The following is a 25586-nucleotide window of genomic DNA, read 5'->3' as shown; positions in this document are numbered from 1 at the left end:
GTGCAAGCTTAACTTCGTAACTTTGACACAAGCAAGGTTTAAGGGTGTCGACATTGAGGGTTTGCTTTGGTTTTACTAGATTAATTAATAAACTTTTTTAGTTAAACCGATGCATTGTTTTGTATAGACAAAGTGTAGCAGCAGTTAGCTGTTGTAATTGTTGGAAAGCAAAGATTAATTTAAAAATAAGAATTGTTGGGAATAGTCATCTGATCTTTTATAGAACCGAACAAATGATATTTTTAAGAGGTATAAGTTCTGAGCAATGCAGAAAGTTAAATTTTGGTTTATTATAATTAAGCTATTTGGTTTAACCAGGAGGAAAAAAAATCTCATGTATCAGTAACTTTCTTAATGGGTTTTTCTGTTTGTTGGAAGAGTAGGGTTATATGCCTGGTCTGTATTTATGCACTCGGTAGCTGTTGTCTTTTAGGCATCAAGAGTTAAGGTAGTTAGTGGTACTGTGTGGAGTTAAAAATGGTGTAGCATTGCTCCATGGTGGTATTTTAAATTGCCAATAAATGTCATTGTGTTTGGCATATGTCTAAAACTGGAAGCAGTACAGTCAAATTGACAGTCAAATATAGAACTTAAAATATAAGCTTATTTTTTAAAAACTGGAGTAACAAGGAAAGTTAGTCTAGGAGTGATCATTTTTTATTTATAGGAAGTTAATTAACAATAATAATCCTGTAAAACATACTTCATTTCCAAACATAGCATCACTAATTTCTTTTGGTGATCTGCATTAGCTTTATACTAGTTGTAATGCCAGTGTTTTTATCACCTGTGAATGAAATGTTGGTATGAGTACATAGGAGGAGGAAGCACTTCAGGATTTAATAATATATTTGGACATCTAGAAACTTCAGACTGCTTGCAAGACAAATCCATGTACTATTATCTTTATTTATAAGCTGAATGGGCAGGCTCTGTGGCTGATGTGCCTTGATCAGCTGAGGTCCTGCGAAATTTAACAAGGTGGAAGAAGCTGTAAAATTAGTGAGCTCATGAGAACAAGATTGGGGCCAGAACTGAATGGCAGTGATTAAAATTTCATCGTTTTTAAGGAACTGATAGAAGTCAGAGTCTACCTAACCTTAAGGTGACAATAAGATGAAGAATAGGGTGCCTATATAAAGAATGTTAATTACAGTTAAAAATTCAAGTGTGTAGCTAAAACATCATATGAAATCATACTTTGTGGTAAGCGAAATTCTCTAAAATGGAGTGGGCAGTGCTCTGGGTTTAGGGAAAAGCAGATTGTGCTTTAGTTTCTAATTTTGCTGAGGTTTTGCACGTACAGTGGTAGCTATAGTGAAATGTCAAGCCACGCTAAAATGGTATTTTGCTCTATAGAGATTTGTGGGATTATAGTATTCCAATTTATTAAATGCATTTTAAATAGACGTTTTGAGATTTAACGGAAAAAAAGTTACTTATCTTCAAAAAAGGGGGGGGGAAGTTTCAGGAAGGCGAGCACCCTTAACAGAATTTTTGACTCTAGGGGCAGTGAAGTCTCTGAACTGCCCAAATCGGTATTTCTGGGTTTCCATGATGCTGCTTTGCAGCATTGTCTTGACTCACTTAAAAAAAAAAATTGTTCGCCTTTTTTCCTGCTCTGCTATCTTATTGCTATATCTTTGTCCTTTGTTGGCTGTGTCCTCCCTCACCTTCCTTTGCTGCATCTCCGTAGCCAGTTCAACAGCAAGCCTTGGTCTGGCAGCAAGACTTCTGGACAGTATATCTGCTATCTTTGTTCAGCTTATTCAGTTTTCGATGTAGACTTTACGCTAGGTTTGAATGAAATAGGCCTGCAAGTCCTTCTGACCACCGTAGCTTTTCTTCTTTCTCTCATGCTCACTCTTTGGCTTGACCTGCAATGCACATATGCTCTTTTCTCCCAAAGCACCTCATTCTTCTTTAAATGTAAAAGCTAGACATAGTAGGCAACAAAGTGCAAAGCTAACCCCTACAGGCTCAGTTAAAAGCATCTTGTGATTTGTAACATATGTCAGATATAGGAAGAACCAAGATCTTGAATTAAAGGGACAGATTAACTTGAAAATCAGATTTGTCTGAAAATGTTCTGCCTTCTGTTGCTACAAATACCGTCTAAAATTACTAAAAGTAAAGAGATGACACTTTTTTTTCTTTTGAAATTTTGCTTTGGTCAGGTCTACACTAAAAATGTTTGCCCTACAGAAAGGTTAGGCGTGTGCGCTCTCTCTCTCTCTCTCTCTCTCTCTCTCTCTCTCCCTCCTTCCCCCCCCCCCCCCAATTTCTGTACTGGTAAAAACCCTAGCATGGGTGCAGGCATACTGGCATAAGAGTTCTTTTGTTAGCATAGTTTAATTTCTGCAGGGAACCAGTATGGGAACTAACCTATGCCAGCAAAAGCACTTCACTACTTTGGATAACTTTCAACCTAGTGTTTTATAGGAGCTGGCCGAGGAGCTCTCTGGTCAGCTAATGTTGATTTTCTATACGTCTTGGAGCAGTGGGGATGTTCCAAAAGACTGGAAGAAATGTTGCACCAATTATTAAAGATAAGCAGGCTGATGCAGGTAATTGTAGGCCTGTCAGCTTGCCATTGATCTCAGGCAAGGTAATGGAGGAGCTGATACAGGACTCGATTAAAGAAAGGTGATGTAATTAATACAGATCAACATGATTATATATGGAAGATAGATTGTGTCACAGTAACTTGATATCTTTTTTTTGGAGGAGATGACTGGTTTGGTTGATAAAGGTAATAGTGTTGATGTAATATATTTAGACTTCTATAAGGTGTTTGACTTGGTACCACATGGCATTTTGACTAAAAAACTAGAATGATATAAAATTAACATGGCACGCATTAAGTGGACTAAAAACTGGCTAACTGTTAGATCTCAAAATGTAATTGTAAGCAGGAAATTGTCATCCAGTGGCTGCTTCCAGTGAAGTCTCACAGGGATCGGTCCTTGGCCCTATGCATTTTAACATTTTTATCAGTGACCTACAGAAAACTTAAAATCATCACTGATAGTTTTCAGGTGACACACAAATTTATAAGTGATGTAGAGGATAGGTCAATGATGTAGATTGCTTGGTAGCCTGGGCACAAGCAAACTGTGTTGTAATACAGCTAAATGTAAATGTATACATCTAGGAAAAAAGAATATAGGCCATACTTACAGGATGGGGGTGAACTCTATTCTGGGAAGCAGTGACTTTGAAAAAGATTTGGGGGTCATGGTGGATAATCATCTGAATATGAGCTCCCAGTGGGAAGCTGAGGCCAAAAGAGCTAATGCGAACATTGGATGTGTAAGCAGGGGACTTTTAAGTAGTAGAAGAGGTTATTTAAATGGCTCTCAACTTTTTCAGACTACGGAAGTACCCCTTTCAGACAAACCCCTGATTTGTCTCGCATACCCCCAAATTTCACCTCACTTAAAAACTAGTTGTTTACATAATCAAACATAAAAATACAAAAGTGTCACAGCACATATTACTGAAAAATTGCTTACTTTCTCATTTTTACAACATATTATAAAATAAATCAATTGGAATATAAATATTGTACTTCCGTTTCAGTGGGTAGTATATAGAGCAGTATAAACAAGTTATTGTCTGTATGAAATTTTAGTTTGTACTGACTTTGCTAGTGCTAGTGTTGTAAAACTGGGCAAATATCTAAATGCACCCCTTGGAAGACCTCTGCATATCCTTAGGGGTACATTTACCCCTGGTTGAGAACCACTGAGTTATTTTACCGTTATTTGGCATTGGTATGACTGCTGCTGGAATACTTTGTCCAGTTCTGGTTCCCAGAATTCAAGAAGGATGTTGATAAATTGGAGAGGGTTCACAGAAGAACTACAAGAATGATTAAATTATTAGAAAACATGTCTTGTAGTGATAAGCTAAATTGTTTGAGTTCTTTGAGTCTAACAAAGAGAAGGCTAAGGGGTGACTTGATTACAGTCTATATGTGGGGAACAAATATTTAATAATGGTCTCTTCAATCTATCAGGGAAAGGTGTAAAATGATCCAATGGCTGGAAGTTGAAGCTGTACAAATTCAGGCTGGAAATAAAATGTGAATACCTAGTGGTGAGAGTAATTACCCATTGGAACAATTTATCAAGGGCCATGTTTCTTCAACACTGACAATTTTAAAATTGAGATTGGATTTTTGTTGTTGTTGTTTAAAGATATGTTCTAGGAATTATTTTGGAGAAGTTCTGTGGCCTTTATTGTATAGGAGGTCAGATTAGATCACAATGATGCTTTCTGGCATTGGAATCTATAAATCCTCCTCACCCCTGTAGGTGTGTGGAGGAGCTCTCTTGTTGGTGGCCCAATCTGAGTGGGTTTTCCCTGAGCAGGGAGCTGTAGGGTGTCGCCACCGCCAGCAGCTAGGGGAGAGAAGCCCTGATATACTCCATCACAGAGGAAAATAGTGCCCAGAATTTTATGCCATCAAATTTGTGATACAAAAATTGTAGAGGCCAGGCTTTCAATATCTGGCCCGTAATATTCTTATGCTGAGGGGAAAAAAAAATCTGTGCAGAACTTCTTTATATGGAAAACTTTCATTTGATAAATTATACTTGGATTGTTTTTAGATGATAATCTTACATCACATTTCTTTCATGTTAATGATTACAATTGAACAAACTTGCAAAGGTGTTATCTAACGCTATTTTACGGAAGGGTATGTGCAGCAGGGGCATAGTATTATTTCTGAACTCTTTACTGAACATTCATGCATATATTGCCAAAGGTCTACTGTTGCACCCTTAATGGCATTTATATAGCTTCGTAAGAAAGTTTTATGGCGTGCACATGTACATTTATGTTGCACATACTGAAATCTGAGGGGAATCATGCTGCCCATCTTTGGTGAGCGGAGGTGAAGGATAGTGAACTGGTTTTATACGCTTCAAACTGTCTGCTTCATACTAAGTCTATTACTGAGAAGACAAAGTCTGCTTTATATGCAACAGATGCCAAGAAAAGGTTTTCTTTTATATGCCCAGATAAGTATAGTACAAAGCTAAAATCTAAGGAATCTATGGTAAGGGAGCTTTCCGTGAAAATTTTAATATTTTAAGGTCAGTTCAGCTGGACTTATTTTAAAACTAGTTGGAGCTACTAGTCCTCATGTGGCCCTCGTGGTCACTTGAGCTTGAGACCCCTGAGCTAGAACATGTAGCAGCCTGAGTTGTTTCTAAAATCTGCTATGTGGTTCAGGCCTCTTAAAGGCTGGTCCAGATTACAGTAGGCTAGTGTCATAGACCAAATCATAATACTTCTGTTGGGGCATGCACCTATCCTGATAGCATTATACAGTATGTCTGCAGTATATATGTCTAGTGTGCCCGTTGCTCTTGTGAGCATATGCGCTTGTATTTATGTGGTACACTTACTGATTTCTGTAATAGGGTGTTTAGACAGTTGCCTTTGTTTAGTGGTGATATGTTGCTCATCAGGGCAGGTAATTTTAAATTTAACAGGTGCCTTCACTCACTAGGGATTATAGCTAAATCTCTGGTCTGAGGGAGCAGGGTTTTACTGAGGTGTTAAAGACTGTTTTTAGGGTGGGAGGGACTTATTAGAAAAAGGTGCCTCTTGTCTAACTATTGGAATTGAACTGCAAGAATCTCATTTTGCATTTTTGGACTCTGGCTGTATTAAGCCTTATTCCTTTTTTGGTTTGGCTTCGGCTTCGCTTTTTGCGATGACCACCAAAGGCCTGATATGATTGCAGCAGCTGTCCAGTGAGTAGGGTGAGTGAATCAGATTCTGCCAAGGACTGACAACTGCTTGCATACCCTTACAAACGTGTACTGTATTTGTGATACTGAGAATCATATTCATTTTTAGAAAAATTAAATAAGTTCAGTATTTTGTGATATGTTGGCAAAATATGAAAAATGGAGTTCTGATCTTAATCTGTAAAATAATATGTAATGACGCTGCCAAGATTTAAACTTCATTACTAGTATTCAAAGCATATGAGATTTTTGAATGTACGGTGTAATATGTAGTGAAATTTGATTTTTTCATAATATTTTACTGCTTTTTGGCACAGTGAAATCTGATACTTTGCTGCACCTTGTTCTAGGAGTGATAGAAGAGTATTCTCTTTCTATGGGTTGAAATTAGGCAAGGGTTAAACTTTTCAAAAGTGCCTGATTACATTACTTTTTTGAAAGTGACTTAGAGTCCTAAGTCAATTAAGCATGTTTGAAATTTTTACCCAAGAACTACAAGTGATTGTTGTGGTCAGAAAACACCTGCTTGTTAGTACATAAGAGTTGAGCATTTAAAATAATAGAATTGTAGTTTACTCAACTTTAGAAATTGATTTTGGAAATGAATGGGTGTATGTACGTTGGCACCATGCCTGTAAAATATATTTTTAATAAAGAAATAACTCATGGAAATGTTTTATAAAGCACCATTGTTTTGAATTACAGTAGCGCATTTTATAGTTGATTGATATTGGTGGATAAATATTGGTGTTTTTATAAGCTTCATAAATATGCACATCCATTTCTTCGCAACCTGAATTTCTAAAAGAGATGTAGCATTCTCTACTGGCTTTTAGTTGAAAGCAAATTTTTATTGACTGGATTTAAAATAATATAGTCTTTTGCAACCGTTTCTGTGTTATCGTGCAAGACATAGTTTTAATATTATTTTAGTATAAAGGAAGGGAATCTTCTCTACTTTTCTGCCCTTTCCCCTTCAGATATGGAGTTTCCAGAGTTTTAGCAGGAATGTTATTATATAGAGTAGTTCTACTATTACTTTAAGATTCAGGCAGTAGATTTCTCCTTGGTATTGGCACCAGCGTTAATGACAAGAATTTTACTAGGTCTCAGTTTGCCACTCTTTGGATGCGGGGGAAAAAATAAGGTGGCATTGGAAAAATGTGATGCAGGAAATTGTTGTGCTGCTGCATAAAGTTATTAATGTACAGTATAATACTAGCTAATGGGAAATAAAGGGAGATGACAGTCACCAAGAAATTTGGTATGTCTCATCACTGCTTAGGAGTAGCAAAGGGATCTTTGCAGCCTTTGGAAGTGGAGTAATTATTCTGGAGTAAAGTTACTTCGGATACATCTACACTGCAATAAAAAACCCGTGGCACCAATTCTCAGAGCCCAGGCTCGCGGAGCTAAATATTGGGGTGTAGACTTTTGGACTTGGGCTGGAGCCCAGGCTGTCACACCCTTCCCCCTTGTGGGGTCTCAGAGCCCAGGCTCCAGCCTGAGCACCAGCACCTACACAATTTTTAGCCCCTCAATTCAAGCCCTGTAAGCCAGAGTCATTTGACCCAGACCAGGTCTTTTATTGCGGTATAGACATACCCTTTGATTTCACAGTTGTCCATCTGGGTGAGTTATGTCAGCATAGCGATAGCAGAATAATTCTTAACTTTGTTTAATTGGTTTTGTGTTATTGATACTGCTGCACCATGTGTGCTGAGATTATAGTTTTGTGTTTGGGGATTTTCACTGGCTCCTTGGTGAATAAATGCTGGTACATATTAAGCACTGTGCTTCCTCTCTTGCTTCATGTTCTTTTTCGTTCAAGTTAATAGAAAACTTGGAGTTCCATTTGAGGAGTTTAGGAGATGCAGAGTGCACCTTTGCTATACCTCTTGAAAATTAAAAGATGGGGTGTGACGGGGGGCCCTGTTTGTTGAGGGGGGCCACCCCCGTTGGCCCAGTGCGGGGTTGGTACACTCTGTCACACAGTCGTCTGGACTCCTTGAGGGATGGTCCTCAGTGTGGTTGCAGGACCCCTGGCGAGGAAGAGCAAACAAAACAGTCTATGTCCCCTGAGCCTCCTGGCTGGGGCAGGCAAACAGCCACTGGGGGTTCTGACTCTCTGGGCGGGGCAGAGCAAATATACAGTAGCCACCCTCCTAGTGGCAAGGGAGGGTAGGGGAACCAGGGCCCACTCTGCTCCACTAGGTTCTGACCCAGAGCACTATGAAACTGGGAAATTCCCCATTATGGGATTAAGCATCGACTTCTACTACATTCCCTGGGTTACTTCCTACCACAAGCTGCATCTCGTCATCTCCCCAGCTGGCAGTGGCTCAGCATCCCTGTCAATCTCTCTGGTCATTTGGTTTCTCGCAACTTATTCTGAGTCTATGGTTCCCACCGCTTGGGGAGTCTCTGGTTTCTCTGCTGGAGCTTGCGACTTGTGTCCTTCCTCCTCAACCAGCCCAGACTGAGCTGGGGCTGTCTCCTTTTATCTGTCCTTTCCACCAGGAGCATGCACAGCAGGGGTAAGGGGGCATGGCCTCCTGGGCCCACAGTGATTGGTCTGTTCCCGTTGGCTCAGTGTGGGGTTGGGGCACTTGTTCACAGTTTGTTCAGTGGTTTGGAGTCTATATATTTGCACTGTGGAGAAGCCTTAATTCTCCATTTGTGCATCAAGTGTGATCGTTTTCCATATAACATTGTGATACAGTTTATGGTTGTCCACAGTCTCCAGTGGAGCAAGAAACCAGGCAATTCTACTTTGGTATAATCTGTGAGGTGCTTGCTGTTTACTTCAGAGCCTGCCCATTGCATCCACCAGGTATCTTCTGGGTTGAAGTGGGTGATAGAAGAGCTTCTCTAGCCGCCGAGAATGGTTGGCAAGACTTAAGGAGAATGCAAGGTGAATGAATGAGGTTGTCATTCAATGGGAGATTTTGGTTAGTGAGAGCTTTCTTGTACTCTCACAATGTTCCCGTCTCTCGCTGGATGGTTGGAGGAAGGATGTTTGTGAGGATTGGACATCAGAATGCAAGTTACAAGTCCTAGAGCCGCAATTACTTGGATATCGACAAGTTTCTGAGTGAGCTTCTACTAAAGACAACGTTGCTGTTCATAATATTCAGTCATCACAACCCCTGACTAGCTTTTGGGTGATATTGATGCAACTCTTCGTTTTATGGCTCACCTGCTTCAGATGTTGACAGGTAAGACTGTGATGGAGAGTGACCCGTAGGTAGTGGGAGTTAGGATCGTGGGCAATTTTCTTGCTGCAGAAGTTTATGTTAAGCATCCTCTTAGCTTCAGAATTGCTGAGATGGAAAGCTGATGACATCAGTTTTGGTGGATTGGGTTTGAGCTGCCAGTACCGAATTTTCCATCCTCTTCAGATCAGTATTAAAGGCGTCTTCTGCTTCTTTGAGTACTGTGGCCTATGTCATTAGTTCCAGGTCCTCAGCATAAATTAACTTGCAACATTTCATTTTGGGCACATTGTGTGTGTTTTTAAAAATTGATGGTGATAGTGCTGATCCCTATTTGAGAGGCCATTGTGCAGACTCTGCTTTTTGCTAGCCTGACTTCCACGATGGCACATAATGTTCTTTCCAAAAGCATTGACCAAGTGAGTCTGGTCACACACAAGCAGATTGGATAGTTTCAGCAGTAGGCCCTTGTGCCAGACAGTGTTATAGGCTGATGACCAGTCGATAAAAGCTGCGTCCTTTTCAAGCTTCCATTGAAAGCTGGCCTCGATATGCAGTCAGTACAAGCAATTGGTCACAGCATTCGCCCTGCCCTAAAACCTGTTCAGGGGCATAGGGGTTGTGGTCTCCATGATGATGGTCAGCCTCACCAGGCTTACCTGCTCCAGTACTTTGTATGTTGTATAGAGGAGGGAAATAAGGTGGTAGCTTGTGGATCGTTTGGCATTTTTTCTGGTTTGAAAAGGGCGATGACCTTTGATCATCTCTAAGATGTTGGGAATTGGTTGGTGTTGATGAGTTCTGTGGATAGTGCTGCCCTCTAGTTGTGCCCTTTTTGGCCTGAGGTATTCAAGGAAGTCTGGAAGAATGTCATCAGTGCCAGCTGCTTTTCCTGCTTTGGTGGTAGAAATGGCAACATCAATCTTGGCTCTTGTAAAGGATTGACACAGACTTGTAGAAGGGGCGCTTTGTGCACAGGATTCCTTAAGAGCTATTTCTCCTCTCAGTTGGCTTACAGACATCTTAGAATTTCTTAGTAGGAGGCTGGCAGTGCTGTTAGCAGAGACTTGAAAAGTATGTGGGTTTGATGGTGCTGTTCCACCTCCACAGAATGACCCATGCTATGTGACTTGAGTTTGCGAAGTCTGTGGCCTCCATCATCTCTGTCCATCATTGTTGTGTAGAATCCAGTGATTCCAAGAGAACAGTGGCTATGTTTGGGTCACCAGAAGCTTAATACTCCCTTAGGAGAGTTTTGCTGTCTGGGCTCCAGCATGGCATAAAGAAGTTCCTGTAACCATGGAAGATAGTCTTCTTTGTGGCTTTAATAATAAGCTTTGTGAAGAGGCTGAAGTTTTAAGGCTTTGGAGGTATGCTACTAATGGTTTGATTTTTTTTTTTTTTTTTTATGGTGGTGGAGAAATCCAGGCAGTCCACCCATCTCAGGTACCAGCATGGAACCGGTACACTGGTAATGAGTTCGAGGCCAATTATACCGCCACTGGCTTGTGCTGACTGTGTGGGAAGGGGTCCAGGACAGTTCAAAATGCAATGAGTTGTGATCCGCTAGAGTCCATAAATCAGGTCTGTGTTCTTTCTTCCATCGGGCTGAGCAGAAGGTACACTTTTTTTTGTTTTGCATCAAGAGGTACTGAGCCAGTGCACACTCAGTGAGCCATTTGCCTACGCTGTCATTCATTGAATAGCCCCATGTTGGATGGTGGCAGTTAAAATTGCCAAACTGTGCAGGTGGGTGTTGTGATTTTGATAGGGTTGGTAAAGGTCACTGCTGATTGGGTAGCTTACACGTGTTATATATTGTCAGCTCACTGACTTGGATACCAATTGTGAAACTGTCATCTGTTGTTGGTTGTGCATTGGCTATGATTTTTAATTTTGGCCTGATACAGGTGGCCATTCCATGTTCTGGATGGTTTTGGTGGAAGAGAAGGATGTATCCTGGTATTTTGAGATGTACCGAGCTGCCTTCTGCAATGTGTTTCTTGCAGCACCAGGACGTTGATTATGTTGTCCATCAGTAGCCTTGCGATGACATCAACCTTTGAACAAGATAGGCCCTGAACATTCAGTGCGTTTGCATAGACAAATGAACTAGCCCAAAAGTGTAGCTCTTGAAAAAGTTGCTATTTTTACTGAGAAGTCAATGAATAATTATCAGTTTACAAAGTGGTGGCATTAGTTCATACACATAAATTAAAATGTACTCACCAGGGAAGACCACATGAAGGTTGCCACCATTGCTCCCTTGCTTCATGTAAAGTCGTGGCAAGAAACTGACTGAGAAACTTCACTAAATGTTTATTTTGTTTGTTCCACTATTTGAAACAGATTCTTGGCAGGGGGTATGTATTGAGCCAAGCTGAAGTTGTTGTGATAGAGGTCCATGGAAATGAATAGATAATGCTTCTAATGAAAAGTGCTGTGTTGGCCTGAGGCTATGCCATAAATGCTAAAGTCAAAACGTGTATTGATGTCATTAATGGAGGATCATGCTCCTAAAGTGCAAATTCATTATCTTCGGTTACCCATTTTGAGCCATCAGGATCATAATTCCAGATAGTGTCTGATCAACCTTTTTTTTTCCTTTTTGTTTTTTGTCTCTTGCTCATGTTAATCAAGGTTATGAGTTTACTTTGGCAGAACATTATGGAACTTTATCTCATAGGACTCTTCTGCAGTTGAGTGTGTTAAGTTTTGGGTAGTGCAGCAGACAATATACGTTGTATTCTGAAAAACTGTTCTGGATATATGCCACGCAGAATGAGATGGTTTCATTGCATCCTTGACATGTACCAAGGGATGCATTGGGAATTGCTTTACCAGTTCATTAACATGACTAGGAGGTGTAGTCAGTGCTGGAGGAAGGTATGGCTGGAATCTAGATTCTGTGTGCCAAAGCCACGCAGCAAGTTAGTGGCTGAGCTAGGATTATAGTTCCTTGTTCCTAGTCTCAAACTCGGTCCAGCAGAGCATCTAGTCTTTTCAAGAAAGGACACTGACTGACAGTTCAAGACTGATCTTCTACACATTGCTGATAACAGTGCTTACCAGTGTGAGAAGTCCTATAGACTTTTAACTTTAGAAAATTGAGCCTTTGGTTTTGAACTGGCAGTGTGTTTTTTCTTGGAAAGGCAGCGTGTTCTGGTGGACTAAACACGGGACTGGAATCCAAGAATGTCAGATCTCTAATTCCAGCTCTGTCATTGCCTTGCTGAATTATTGCTTTGGGCAAGTCACTATAAATCCCATGCCTCAGTTTCCTTATTTGCAAAATGGGGCTGATACAGTGTACAGCACTGTGAAAATAAGTTCAGAAGTATTATAGATATTACTCTTTCTGCTATACTACATAGTGGTTTTTCCTTGCCATGACTGATTCCAAGGGCTTGAAATCTAAGTGTAGATATTCAGAAAAGTCGTGCATGTACAACTGTGTTTTTTTTTCTCTTTGGAGTTTTTATCATCATCATCATCACTTTATCTAAGAAAGAAGCTAAGTATAAGTAATTGGTGTGGACTTGTTCATATCCTCCAATTTAGATTTGTTTTTTTATTCTTGTCATCAAGGGCTAGTTTACACTTACCTGCCGGGTCGACGTGGAGAGTTTGACTTCTCGGAGTTCGAACTATCGCGTCTAATCTAGATGCGATAGTTCGAACTCCCTGCGCGCTCCGGTCGACTCCGGAACTCCACCACTGCAAACGGCGGTGGCGGAGTCGACCTTGGAGCTGCGGACTTCGATCCCGCGGCGTCTGGACGGGTGAGTAGTTCGAACTAGGGTACTTCGAATTCAGCTATGCTATTCACGTAGCTGAATTTGCGTACTCTAGTTCGACCCCCCTTCTTAGTGTAGACCAGGCCCAACATCTGTTAACCTCCTTACACCAACTGTTTCATTTTGGTACCTGGATGTCAGAAAGTAAAACAAGCTAGCTTTATTTATTTTACTTGTTCACTTCAGCATAGTAGTCTATTGTCAGTTGCCACGCAGCTAAGAAGCTCTGTGGAGGAGTGGATAATTTCTAGGGAATTGTATATGCTACTTTCAGAAAATATGTCCTATATGGATATTTCTTTGTATAGGTGTTTTTTTAAATGTCCTTCTAATTTCAGGTATTAACTATATTACTATACAGTATTATTCTGGATCATATGCAAATAATATGTTCAGCAGCCGTTTATTTTTAAGACCTTCATTCTGGATCACTTAAATTCAGAATTAAAAATTCATATCCAATTGTCCTACATCATATGTAAGAAATAAAGCCTTCTATACTGTGTCTATCCTGGGTGTAATGAATGGCTGGGAGAAATTACTAACCAGAGGCCAGTGATCATTTCTCATAGGTTAACCTCCAGAAATGTTATTTCTGTTACTGTCTGAAAAAATAAAATGGGCTTGTGGACCTTTCATGGTTTGGTATGTACCTTGCATTCATTACAGAGAACTAATAATGAATGTTACAAAGATCTTTAATATCCATCTGCAGCAACCATGTATACTGATGACTCCTAAAATATTCAATATTTTGGCAGTTTAACAGTATGGTTGTCTTCCAAATTCTTATTTTAATGAATAAAGCTGAAGTGATACAGAAGGCACACAGTAAAATCATTGCTCTTCTACTTATATATTTAAAATTGAGGATTTGTTGTACATAAATTGTAGTCATTCTTGGTTTGGGTTTCAAATATGATACCCAAAATAGCTATCAAATGCATGGCAGGTTATAAAAAGCTGCAAAAATATACAAAGTTCCTAAAACATGCACATCACTCAGAAATTTTTCATTATACTTTGACCTCACCTCTCTTTGTCACTGCCTTCTTTTTTGTGAATTTAGGCTGCAAGAGCTGTTGTTTGTTTGTTGTATTTGTTTATAAAGCACCATGCAAGCTTAGGAATGTTTGAAAATAATAATCTCCTGATTAGCATGTTCTGTTGTTAAAGAGTTGGTGATATTAGCAGACAGTACTCTAAATATGTAATGTTCACTTTTGGATGACTTGATGGCATATCTTTTGTTCTAGCAGCTGATGAAATTAAATCTGATGTCACTGAATGTTATTAACTAATTACTTTTTTTTGGTAGGTTATCTTGCAAGAGGATATCATTCTTCATATGTAAAGAACATCTTTTTTAGTCACTGAATTTGGAATGTTACTTTACTTGTGAATCTGATGGAGGTATAGCCAGATCTTAGACTTCTACTCTGGAAGACTTTACAGGAAATACAAGATGTCGTCGAATAGGAGTCAGAACCCACATGGACTTAAACAGATTGGTCTTGACCAGATATGGGATGACCTTAGAGCTGGAATTCAACAGGTTTATACCAGACAAAGTATGGCAAAATCCAGATATATGGAACTCTACACGTATCCTTATACTTAAAAATAAATAAATAAAAGTTGGTAAATATTTTACTGTCAATTAAGAACTAAAATCACCTTATAACTTAAAGTAAGGTTTTTTTTTTAAAAACTTTTGATGATGTTTTATACTTTTTGTTTTTAAACTTCATTTTTGAAAACGGTTAGCCTTTCCTATTTCGTTGTGACAAAAACAAGTAGACCAGTCACTGGTATAATAAAAATTATGACTGAATGTGTTTAGCTTGATAAACGCTTGTCTTGGAAATATTTTTTTTAATAATTGTACTTAGCATTCCACTTGACATTTAAAAAATATTAGTTTTACAAGACAGCAGACACTTAAAGGTGATTTTTAATAGATAATTTAATATTTACATGGTGCACTAAATATTACCATTCCTCATTAATGATCAGTACAGTGGAAACATTTTTTCCTTCCACCCTTTTCACTTTGACATTTTACTGCAAGGCTTTTTTGTAATGTTCAGTTATCTACTTCAAAGTAGTGGAAGAATTTTCTCTTGCAGTAGGGCTTTTCCAACTATAGGGTTAGCATCTTTCTCTGCAGAATACTGGAGTCAGTTTCAAAGCTTTCAGTCTGGAGTAAGGAATAGCTCTGTGAATTTCTCTCTAGAATTTTGAAATTTTTTGGGCAGCTCCCAGTCTAGTGATTGCTTTAATGTTTAGAAGGATTCTAAAACAGTGTGGTGTTTTTTGTTTTCATGTTCATGTTTCCTAATACTTGAAAGTTATATTCAAGGAAAATGTTCCTGCTCAGAGACTCTTCTGTCAGATCTGTTTATGGTGGAGAAAGGCAAAAAGCATCAGGAAGTATGTATCTACTTTGAAATCTTCAGGCCTTTTAAGGGAAGAAGTGAGTCTTATGAACTCTTGAGACACACAGATGATTTTCACAAAGGTCTGGAAAATGCCCTTTCTGCTTGGCAACCACCAGTTCCCTCTTTTTACCCTCATAAGAACCTTGTATTTCTGCGGTAGGGCAGGTGCTTCATAACAAGAAAACACTGTCATGAAGTTTAGAGATAGAATAAAGAAAAATGTCATTTGGAAGTGAATGTGTTCTCTCCTAATTTTTAGTCTAATTCCATTACTCTCCTTGATAAATTAAAATGACCGTTTTAAATGGTTGGTAAGCAGACGGGCATGATAGCTCCCAATTCAGCTTTTTAAAATATTCTTGAAACTGTATTGGAGTTTCAGAAATTGTGCATCTGTCAAATTGCTGTCCTATTTGTTGGATTCAGTGTTGTGAATAAATGGGAACTTAATTTCAAAACTTGAAGAAAGTTTGTGTAGGATGGATGGACTGAAGGCTGTGTAATGTAAGCAGTTCTCTAGATTTCATAAGAGGGTAGGGTCATATATGTAATCTATCAAATGTTCTTCAGATATACCCTCATAGAGTGCGCTCATAATAATCTTCTGAATTGTGACTTCAGATTCCAAATCAGAGGAAATGACCAATGTATTCTTCATTGGATTTTTACAGAGTGCTCTTTCAGTAATAGTTGGAAATGTGTTGAATTATGGACCTAATGCATCAGGATCTGGTCTTAGAATTTCGAGAGCAGAACAAATAGGTTAACTTTTTTTAGCCCCAGATCTAGATGGAGCAGGCTGTGTGTTGGTTGAATGAGAAAAATCGACAACATTTAAATGAGTGCTAGAAATATTATGAAAGTGATGTGCAGTAAAACTTATGAGAACACTGAGATTCAACTGTATTCAGTTTCTAGAGTCTAAAAATCTCTTGAAATATATAGACTTGAGGTCCTTTTTTCATAAATCTATTACTTGAATGGAAGACAGAGAACCAATATTCTGGAAAGGCTTATCTGTGTTTTTACTCTTAGGTTTATTATTTTTCCAAAGGAAATGGAGTACAAGTAGTACAAAGTAAGTCATACTAGATCAGATATATTTAAAAATACAGTTTGAGGATACTCTTTTCTCTATTCTATATCTAGATGTCTGGAAATGCTAGGCGCCCACTATGTGTTAGTGTTACTACAGGTTAATGAAACGATCACATAAGATATCTGAGATTCTCGTAAATGCAAGATCTGAGTTATACCTCAGATACCCTCTGAAGATCCTCTAAATTCAGATCTTAGTGCAATTCACTTTTTAACCTCTTTTGTATTACCTTACCTTTTGCCATTTTAAGGCAATATCACACTGTAGAATACAGAGATAAAGTTGTTTATTACTACAGTAGCACTGGTTTGGTATAAAATGTTTTGAGAACAGCTTCAAGCTGTCCCACAGTTTTAAATTTCATTGAGCAAATAAGCATTGTTGGAAAGCTGTATGGTTCAAATTAAAAATCCGGCCAGCTCAGCCCGCTCTTCTCCGCCCCCAGCCTACCGTTCTCTCTGGCGAGGGCAGGGGGCAGAAGCAAGCTTGGTCCTGCCGGCTGCTGCTGTAGGGCAGGCTCCACCGGCAGCCAAGCTTCCCCCTCCCCCGCCTCTTCCCCTAGTGTGCTGTGTCGTGCCCCACCTCCTCTCCTTCCCTGCTGCCGATGGCCCTTGCGAGGTCGGGGGAGAAGAGGAGCCCCAGTGCCCTCAATGCTCAGACTGGGAAGGAGGCGGAGAAGAGGCAGGAGCGGGGCCTTGAGAGGGGGCGGGGGGTGGAATCAGGGCATATCCCTCCAGCCCCCTGCTGCGAGCCGCTCAGGGCAGGGGGCTGGGAGCACACCCTTAATCCCAGCCCACCTCCCAGCCCTCTGCCCTGACCCCTGCACCCCCCTCACACCCCAGCCCACTGCACCCCCCTCTGCCCTGACTCCTGCACTCCCCACACATACTGGCCCCCCACACCCCATGCCCTGACTCCTGCACCCCCCTCACATGCTCCCAGCCCTCTGCCCTGACTCCTGCACACCCTGCCCTGACTCTTGCACCCCTCCCGACAGCCACACCCCCCACCCTGAGGACCAAACGGGAGCTCCTGCACCTCCCCCACATTCCCACCTGCATCCCTCACACCAAATGGGAGCTCCCCAGGTAGGCGCTCCGCACCCAAACCTCCTGCCCCAACCCTGAGCCCCCTCCCTCATTCTAGCTTCTGGCCAAACCCTGCACCCCAACTCCCAGCCTGCTCCTTCACCCCCCAGCCCTGTGCTCAGTGCACCCCCACACTCAGCTCAGTGCAGAGAGAGAGGAAGAGAATGGGCCAGAACCAGGGAGAAGGTAGGTACCCACTCTATGTGAACAGGGCCGGGATCCCAGACCGGCAGTGGGCTGAGTGGGGTCTGGGGTCCCGGCCACCGGCCCCGCTCAGCCCGCTGCCAGCTTGGGGTTCTGGCTGCTGGCCCCTTGCCAGCCGAGGTCCCGGCCACAGGCCCCGCTCAGGCCGCTGCTGGCCTAGGTGAACGGAACCCCAGGCCGACAGCGGGCTGAGCAGGCCGGCGGCGTAAGATCAGCATTTTAATTTAATTTTAAATGGAGCTTCTTAAACATTTTGAAAACCTTGTTTACTTTACATACAACAGTAGTTTAGTTATATAGACTTATAGAGAGAGACCATCTAAAAAACGTTAAAATGTATTACCGGCTCGCGAAACCTTAAATTAAAATGAATAAATGAAGACTTGGCACACCACTTCTGAAAGGTTGCCGACCCCTGTCCTAGGAGCTATGTGGCTAAAACAGCACTGCCAGCAAAAATGAAGAGTAATTCAGCATAATTCATTAGAACAAAGTAGTCTAAGGAACATCAGAATTCACACCTGAAGCAGCCTCATTTTTCCATTAATCAGGAAAATTGAATGTGTGCTCCCTTTTTATCCAGCTACCCAACCATGATATAAGCAATGGCACAAGCTGGATCTGCAGAGATTTTTCTTTTTTTTTTCTTTTTTTTTCCTTTTTTTTTCTTTCAAAAAGCACTAAAGTTTTTTTAGAATATCTGCCTTTACCATTTGTCTAAATTCAGATGGCAATTTCAAAATGATAGGTTTTGGCGATACAATTCTGCTATGTAGTGAAGAGCGTTTGCTGCCATATGCATAAATAGTACACTTAACTTTCTAGAGTAACAGTATCATCCTGAGTGATCAGGGTGTCAGCTTCTAGGCAGAAGACATGTAGACAGCAACAGTGTGATTTAGTATTCATATACTTAAAAAGACAAAAGATTTATATTGTGTTTATAACGTGTTCAGCTGATTAGGGGGAAAATAAAATTCCTCTTTGAGTAGTGTCCCTGAGGGTGCTCCACTGCATGTGCCCCTTTGAGCCCTTGATCACAGATTTTTTTTTTTAAATTTTTTACTAACAGTGTCCTGTGCCTCTTTGTGTCGGACACAGAGCCTATATAGGGATGCATGGGCAAACTGCCCTAGTTCCTTCTCTACTGTTTCGGCCTGAGACACCTCTAGGTGCCCACCTTGAGCATGCTTTGGCTAGTTTGTATTCTTGTTATGGTGGGTTGTTAAGATTAGTTAGTTGCTAGTAGTACTGAGACGATAGGGTTTTGGGGTGGGGTTTTCTCCCTTCTCTCTCTTTCTTGTTGGGGAGCATTGTCTTTCTGGCAGGGTATGCCTGGCTTGCCAGGCTTCAAAGGCTGCCTCTCCTGCCGAGAAACTACGCTTGTGAGTGAGGGCCAATCTAAGTGAGTCTGTTGATTGGGGAGTCCCATGTCTCCTAGAAGTGCGATTTTTGCCTAGCCCTCAAATTGGGGGCACAAAAGAATAGGGAGACTAAGCTCAGACTGTTGTTGATGATGTGCTCACTTTAACCAGCATCTGACTTAGGTCACGAACCTCACCCCCATCCCTTACATTTGTCTCTGGACTGATCCGGCTCTCCTTCCACCTTGGTGCAGGCTTCCCCTAAGAAAGAGAGGTCACTGGAGGCTTCTGAGAAGGCTTCCTGAAAGAGGAGTATGGATTCTCATCTGAAGGAGCCTGCTATGAAAAAGCTCAGTTCCCCTGAAAAATCTGTGGTCTCCAAAGCCTCGACCTCTCGGCTCAGTACTGTTGAGTCAGGATTTCTCCAGTACAGGCAGAGATGGAAAGCCCCCGAACTTGAGGGAGAGATGGCTCTGAAAGGGCTTTGGTATGCTCTGCTAGGGACAAAGAGGGCAAGCATAAGCACCCCGGTCCAGTACTGTGAGGCTCAGTCCCACCGTCTGTACCTACCCATTCGCCACTTTAGGTACCAAGCAAGTAACAGCGCCAGATCCCATTAGTGCCTATATTATGCCCACCATAATGGTACTGTCAGTATCAGCTACTGCATCCTCAGCTACCGCATCAAGACTGATTCCCTACTCAGTACTGCAAAAGGTTAGCTACACAAGGGACCAGTCTTTAATGGATGAGTCAGTATCCCTGCTCCTCATGGGTACCAAGTGGCTTCTGGTACTGAAAGCTTGGTCTCCAGACTGCTACCTTCCCGAAGTACTGCAGCACTCTTCACCTTTTTGTGTATGGGCTCCTTCAGTGGATGATGTGGAGGAGGATGAAGGGACCTTCCAGTTGGCCTTTTCTGTTTCAGTCCCACATTCCCCAACATATCCTGTCAGGAACCCATTCTTTGACAGTCATAGGGAAGATAGCAACCATCATCAAAAGTGGAACCAACCCTGCATGCCATCCTCACTCCCATATGCCACATCTCCCCCTCTCAGTGGCCATACTGGGATCCCTGGACTGCTTACTGACAGCAATTCTCCAGACCACCACCATCTCAAAAGGACATTAGGGTTGTTCAATTCTTTCCCTATCACAGCAGGAGATGTTTGAGGAACAGGAGGCCAGGCCACCCCTAAAACACTCATTCGTCCTCATCTCCAGATGATGCAGTTATGCTTCCTCCACCTTCTGTGACCGACAGTTTTTGGCAATTTCAAGATCTCATGTAGAGGGTAGCTGACACTCAGGTTCCACTCAGAAAGGTCAGGGATTCACAATGCAAGCCATTGGATATTCTACAGTCAGCAAAATCCTCCAGGGTGGCATTACCCATTAACAAGGTGCTCCTGGATCCAGCTAAGGCTGTGTGGCAGACACCCGCTAAATACCTATTCCACCAATGTGTAAAAAGGCAGATAAAAAGTATGATGATCCCCCCCCCCCCCCAATAAGGAATCTGATTTCTTGTTCTCCGACCCTCCACCTAACTCCCTAGAAATGGATGTTGTAAATGACAGGGCAGGCAACACTTCTCAGGTCTGTTTCTCATGACAAGGACAAAAGAGGCTGGATCTGTTTGGACAGAAGTCCTTTTCATCCTTAACTGCAAGGGTGCTGTTAGTGAACTATCAGGCTGTTATGGTCAAATACAATTTCATAAACTGCAGCATTGCTTAAACATACTGGTGTCTGAGATATGTAGGGCTGCTGTGTGGGCTTTTTTGAAACACTATGCTTTAATCTATGCCATCAGACCCAGTGCTGCTCTGTCATCTTCAGTTTTGGACTCAGTTCCGAAGCTCCCTCCCTCTGCGAAAACTGCTCAGAAGTCACCTGAAGTAGAGCACTCATAGGGACACTACTTGAAGAAAAAGAAGTGGTTACTTACCTTGTGCAGTAACTTCAGTTCTTCGAGATGTATGTCCCTATGTGTGCTCCACTACCCACCCTCCTTCCCCTCTGGTTTGGACTGTTTTCTGTGTAGATGTTCGGGTGAAGAAGGAACTGAGGGCAGTTCATCTGTGCATCCCTGTATGACTCTGGTCTGGAACGAGGAGGCATAGAGTGCATGTGTGTGCCAAACAGGTATTGCTAGTGGGAAAATCTCCTTTCAAGAGTTTGAGGTATGCATGCACATATGAAGTGGAGCACTCCTATCTTGAAGATCTGCTGTTACTGCACAATGTGAGTAACCTCTTTTTGTGTTCATTCTCTCCACCCTGTTTATCTGACTTGATCTATCTGTAAGTCACTTTCAATGTCAGATCAGCAGTGTCTCCTCCAACAAAGAGGAAATATTCTTACTGGCTAATTTATTGTCTCCAAGGAAACATATCCACTAATCCACACCCTGCCTAAAGTGACCAAACAAAAAATAGATGGGTAAAACTTTCAAAAGCATCCAAGTCCTATTTTCAAGTTTACTTCCATAATAGAGAGCTAATACACTGCCATAATTAGCACAACATATACAGTAGTAGTAATAAGTATTATTTTGCTAACCTCTCTATTCTGTCTGCTCCAAACAAAGGATGAAAGCATGAATGACTGTCAATAAATTGTCTGATGAATAGAAATATCAAAAGTTTTAAAATATTGCATTTCTTTTTGGAGTTCCACCGTAAGTGCGCATTTTACTTTGGGTAAAAACATTCATACGTTTTCTTTTCTTCAAAATCGTGATTCTTCAATTTCTGCATACCCTGCCATAAATCTTGTGGAATAGCCTCACGATCTTCCATTTCCCTGCAGCACTCTCCCATCTTCGTTTGTAAAACATAATCTGATTATCATTGTTCTCAAGGAACTATCTAATCCATTTATTCTTAAACCAGTCAGAGCAATCATATTGTATGGTTCTAAATTTTAAAACAAAATCTGGCTACTTTATATCTTTAAAATCTATACTGTTTAAACACTTCAAAAGCTATGCATTTGTAATAAATAACAATTCTACTCATGCGGGTAGAACATGTTTTAACCGTTTTCATTTGTTCTGGGGAGAGATGGGAAGTGCACAGTCTGTAAAATATTCAATCAGGTAAGTACCATTTTTGTTGATACTGGCATTTAAAAAACTCTGTCATTTAGTTTTTAAAAAACGAAAAAACAAGTTATCTATCTCAGAAGAACATACAAAACATTTGGTTAGTCAGTATTCCATGACATTAATTTCTATGTGAAATATACATTAAAGGGAGCTGTCCAAATTTAGGATGATCTAAAATTTGCATAAGCATTGTTCCAATAAGCCTGATACTCCAAAAGCTGTTTGTTACACTAAAGTGTTCTGATTAACAATTCACTAATTACTTTTAACAAGGATTTCCCAGGTATTCCTTTTTAATATTTAAATTTAGGAGCTTTACTAAAGATCTTGTTTTGTTACATCTCATTATTTCCTGCATAATCTTTTCCTTATTTGTAAAATTGTTTTACTGGGATTAAAATTTTTGTTCAACCATTTTCTGCTTTACTCCTTGAAATCATTTTTTTTGTCACTTTTTGACCTCTGTTAGAGCTAAATATTAGCGTATCTGTGGGCAGAATTAGACTTCTCTAGTATTCCTCTGTTAAATGTAATTGCTTTACCTACTTTACCAGCTGTAAACAAACACATCCACCTACCATTGTGAACTAAAATAACAGTTAAATGCAGTGTATTTACAGTTTATAAACTTAAAATAACTTTTTTATAAATTAAAATATAAAATCATGGTAAGGTATATTTTTATTTATTTATTTATTTATTTGGCAGATTGGCTTTTCCTACAATATCAGTAGGAGGACTGCCCAAGCAAATGGCCAGGTGCGATACAAATTCAGGCTAGCTCTTGCTATTTAGGCCGTAGGCAAATTCAGGCTAGCTCTTGCTATTTAGGCCGTAGGCATTTCTGTCTTAACCAAAGACAGCTGCACAGAAGCCTCCACTGGGATACTTCTGACCACTATGTAATGCAAACTTTAAAAGTTTTGAAAAGCAGTTGGCTAAGTAGACAATGATTTCTACTGCATACATCCTCTGTTTCTGCTCTGTGATGTGCTGTGTTGGTGCGTTGGTTGGTTTGTTTGTTTTTCTCTTAATATTTCAAGTTTAGGATCACTTGCTGCTTCAGTTGTCTGTATTCTCCAGTCATTCCAGAAATGAGGCTTATTTTTTATTTGGCTATTGATACTAAACTGTTTACACAATACAGATTTCTGTCTGCAAACAACCTGAAGTACGATACTAGTGAAGGAGTTAACAAGACAGTTCTATGATGGATCCGCTTCTCTTGACAAAAGTCAAACTTTCAGTACAATCTAGTAGAATGTAGGTGGAGCACTTTTTAAACTTAATGTATCTCCTCTCCCCATATCTGGCACATTAGCTGAATTGACTGTGCCCTCCTCACATTGATAGTACATTAAGGGGTTCAGTAAGGCAGTTTTTAACACCTGGCATTTGTCTGCCTCTCCTTCAGCTCCATTGCAAGGCAGCCCTCCACTTTCCTGTCAAGTAGTTTGGGATCACACTGGGGACATCAGTGCAGTATCCATTACCCATCACCATCCATGCTGTTTGTGTGCAGTATATGATGTTTCACAACATCTCTGAATGTGTGTCAGCATATGCATATAAGGAGCCCTTCAGGTTGAAATAAAAACCTATACATTTATGTGTGGGGGAAAAAGTTGCATCTGATAATGAAACACACACACACACACACACTCTGCACATTTTCCCTTGTACAGTAACTTCAATAAACAGCCTTGGACATATAGATATGACTATATGGTAACTCTGGCATTTGGATCTCTTCAGTTTGAAATAACTGCATTGTGCATGATCAGTCACTTTTTTCTCAGTTGACTCTCATATTGATCACAGCTATTGGAGTGTTGATGCTGAAACTTTTAAATGCATGGATTCAAGAAATCTGAGTTATGGTTCTTATCGTAACTTGCTCCCTTACAGATACAGTAAGAAATATTCTATACTATATCTCCTGTGTGTGTTTGAAAATGGACGTGGCAACTAAATATTACACTTCCACAAGGCACACAAGTTAAAATTGCTTTGGAAACCATAACTAAGGTATCCTAACTCCTAAGGTATCCTATACGCTTCCAGATATAGCATTCTGTTACCATAGAATTTTTATAGTGTGTGGATATACATGCCTAAAAGTTAGTATGTTTTTATGTATATGTATGTGTAGTTATAATTTATTTGTTGTAGTCTGTTACCATGATTGCAAAGGGGAGTTTGGGATTGCAGGGAAATCTGAGATTTATGCTGTGAGGAGGGCCATTGGAATGTATTTGGTAGATTTAGGGTAGCTTCTTTTGCTTTTCTTCCTATGGAATTCAGACTTGTATTTAAACAGTTGAAGTTCACATTGTAGACAAATGCGTTCTTTCGCCAATATACATATGTATAGTTGCTCCTGCACAATATTTGCTGTCAGGGATGGCTAAAATCTAATCTGAATTTTGCCACTGACTCTCTAAACAAGTCCCTTTGCGAACTGCTTCATCTCTTCCCATGTAAACTGGGAATATGCCTACAACACTTTTATATAGTACTTTACATGATTAAAGGTAAATGTTTTGTCAGTCTTGTGGAAAACTATCCCGACATAGTACAGATGGGAAATATTTTAAAAAAATATTGTGGAGAGCGGTTTCATATTAGTGCCTGGGTATATAAGAGCTACCTAGAAGGGTCTGAAATATATTTTTTCTAGCAGCTTATGTTACTGTTTTGAAATTGTGCAGCAGCCTTGTAAACACTCTGCCTGATGGTGAATTAATTTGAGCAGTAGGTGGTGAGTGTGCTTGTTTGTTCCACACACTGTGGCTGGCCCCTGAGACAACTCTGTGTTCTGCACAGATGAGCTTTAGATGAGTAGTCAAGGTATTTTTGGAAGCATTGCAAAGAGACAAGCAACTTTTAGGATGCATGTGTTGAAGTTGAATTATAACTTAGCTATTGGCCAGTTCTGGTGATTGTGTATCACAATTTACAAGAAAGGGAAGGAAAGCTCAGAGATTTTTGTCTCTTGAATCTTATTCCCTTGAAGGGCATCAGGAGACTGTATTATGGCTTCATTTTCCCCCACACATTTTTGTGTTTTTTTTCTTGGCCTCAGGTTTAAAGTTAGGGTATGTCTACGCTACGAGATTATTCCGATTTTACATAAACCGGTTTTGTAAAACAGATTGTATAAAGTCGAGTGCACGCGGCCACACTAAGCACATTAATTCGGCAGTGTGCGTCCATGTACCGAGGCTAGCGTCGATTTCCAGAGCGTTGCACTGTGGGTAGCGAACCTGTAGCTATCCCATAGTTCCCGCAGTCTCCTCTGCCCATTGGAATTCTGGGTTGAAATCCCGATGCAAAAACAGTGTCGCGGGTGATTCTGAGTAAATGTCGTCACTCAATCCTTCCTCCGGGAAAGCAACGGCAGACAATCATTTCGCACCCTTTTTCCCTGGATTGCCCTGGCAGACGCCATAGCATGGCAATCCTGGAGCCCATTTTGCCTTTTGTCACTGTCAC

The 25586-nt window shown here is 40.6% G+C and overlaps 1 protein-coding gene across 2 annotated transcripts in view; it reads left to right on the top strand.

The window, feature by feature from the left end:
* Positions 1 to 25586, top strand: part of CUL1 (cullin 1) — a 123829-nt gene that overhangs the window by 39622 nt on the left and 58621 nt on the right. For both annotated transcript variants that reach the window (XM_045006080.1, XM_045006081.1), the window contains exon 2: positions 14099 to 14385. In XM_045006080.1, coding sequence (XP_044862015.1) covers positions 14246 to 14385 — 140 coding nt within the window. In that variant the 5' untranslated portion in view covers positions 14099 to 14245. The remainder of the gene's footprint in view (positions 1 to 14098; positions 14386 to 25586) is intronic.

This window comes from Mauremys mutica, chromosome 2, assembly GCF_020497125.1.
Source record: "Mauremys mutica isolate MM-2020 ecotype Southern chromosome 2, ASM2049712v1, whole genome shotgun sequence".
Classification (NCBI taxonomy): Eukaryota; Metazoa; Chordata; order Testudines; family Geoemydidae; genus Mauremys; species Mauremys mutica.
Note: the sequence above shows the minus strand (reverse complement) of the source record. Positions and strands in the feature narration are given on the sequence as shown.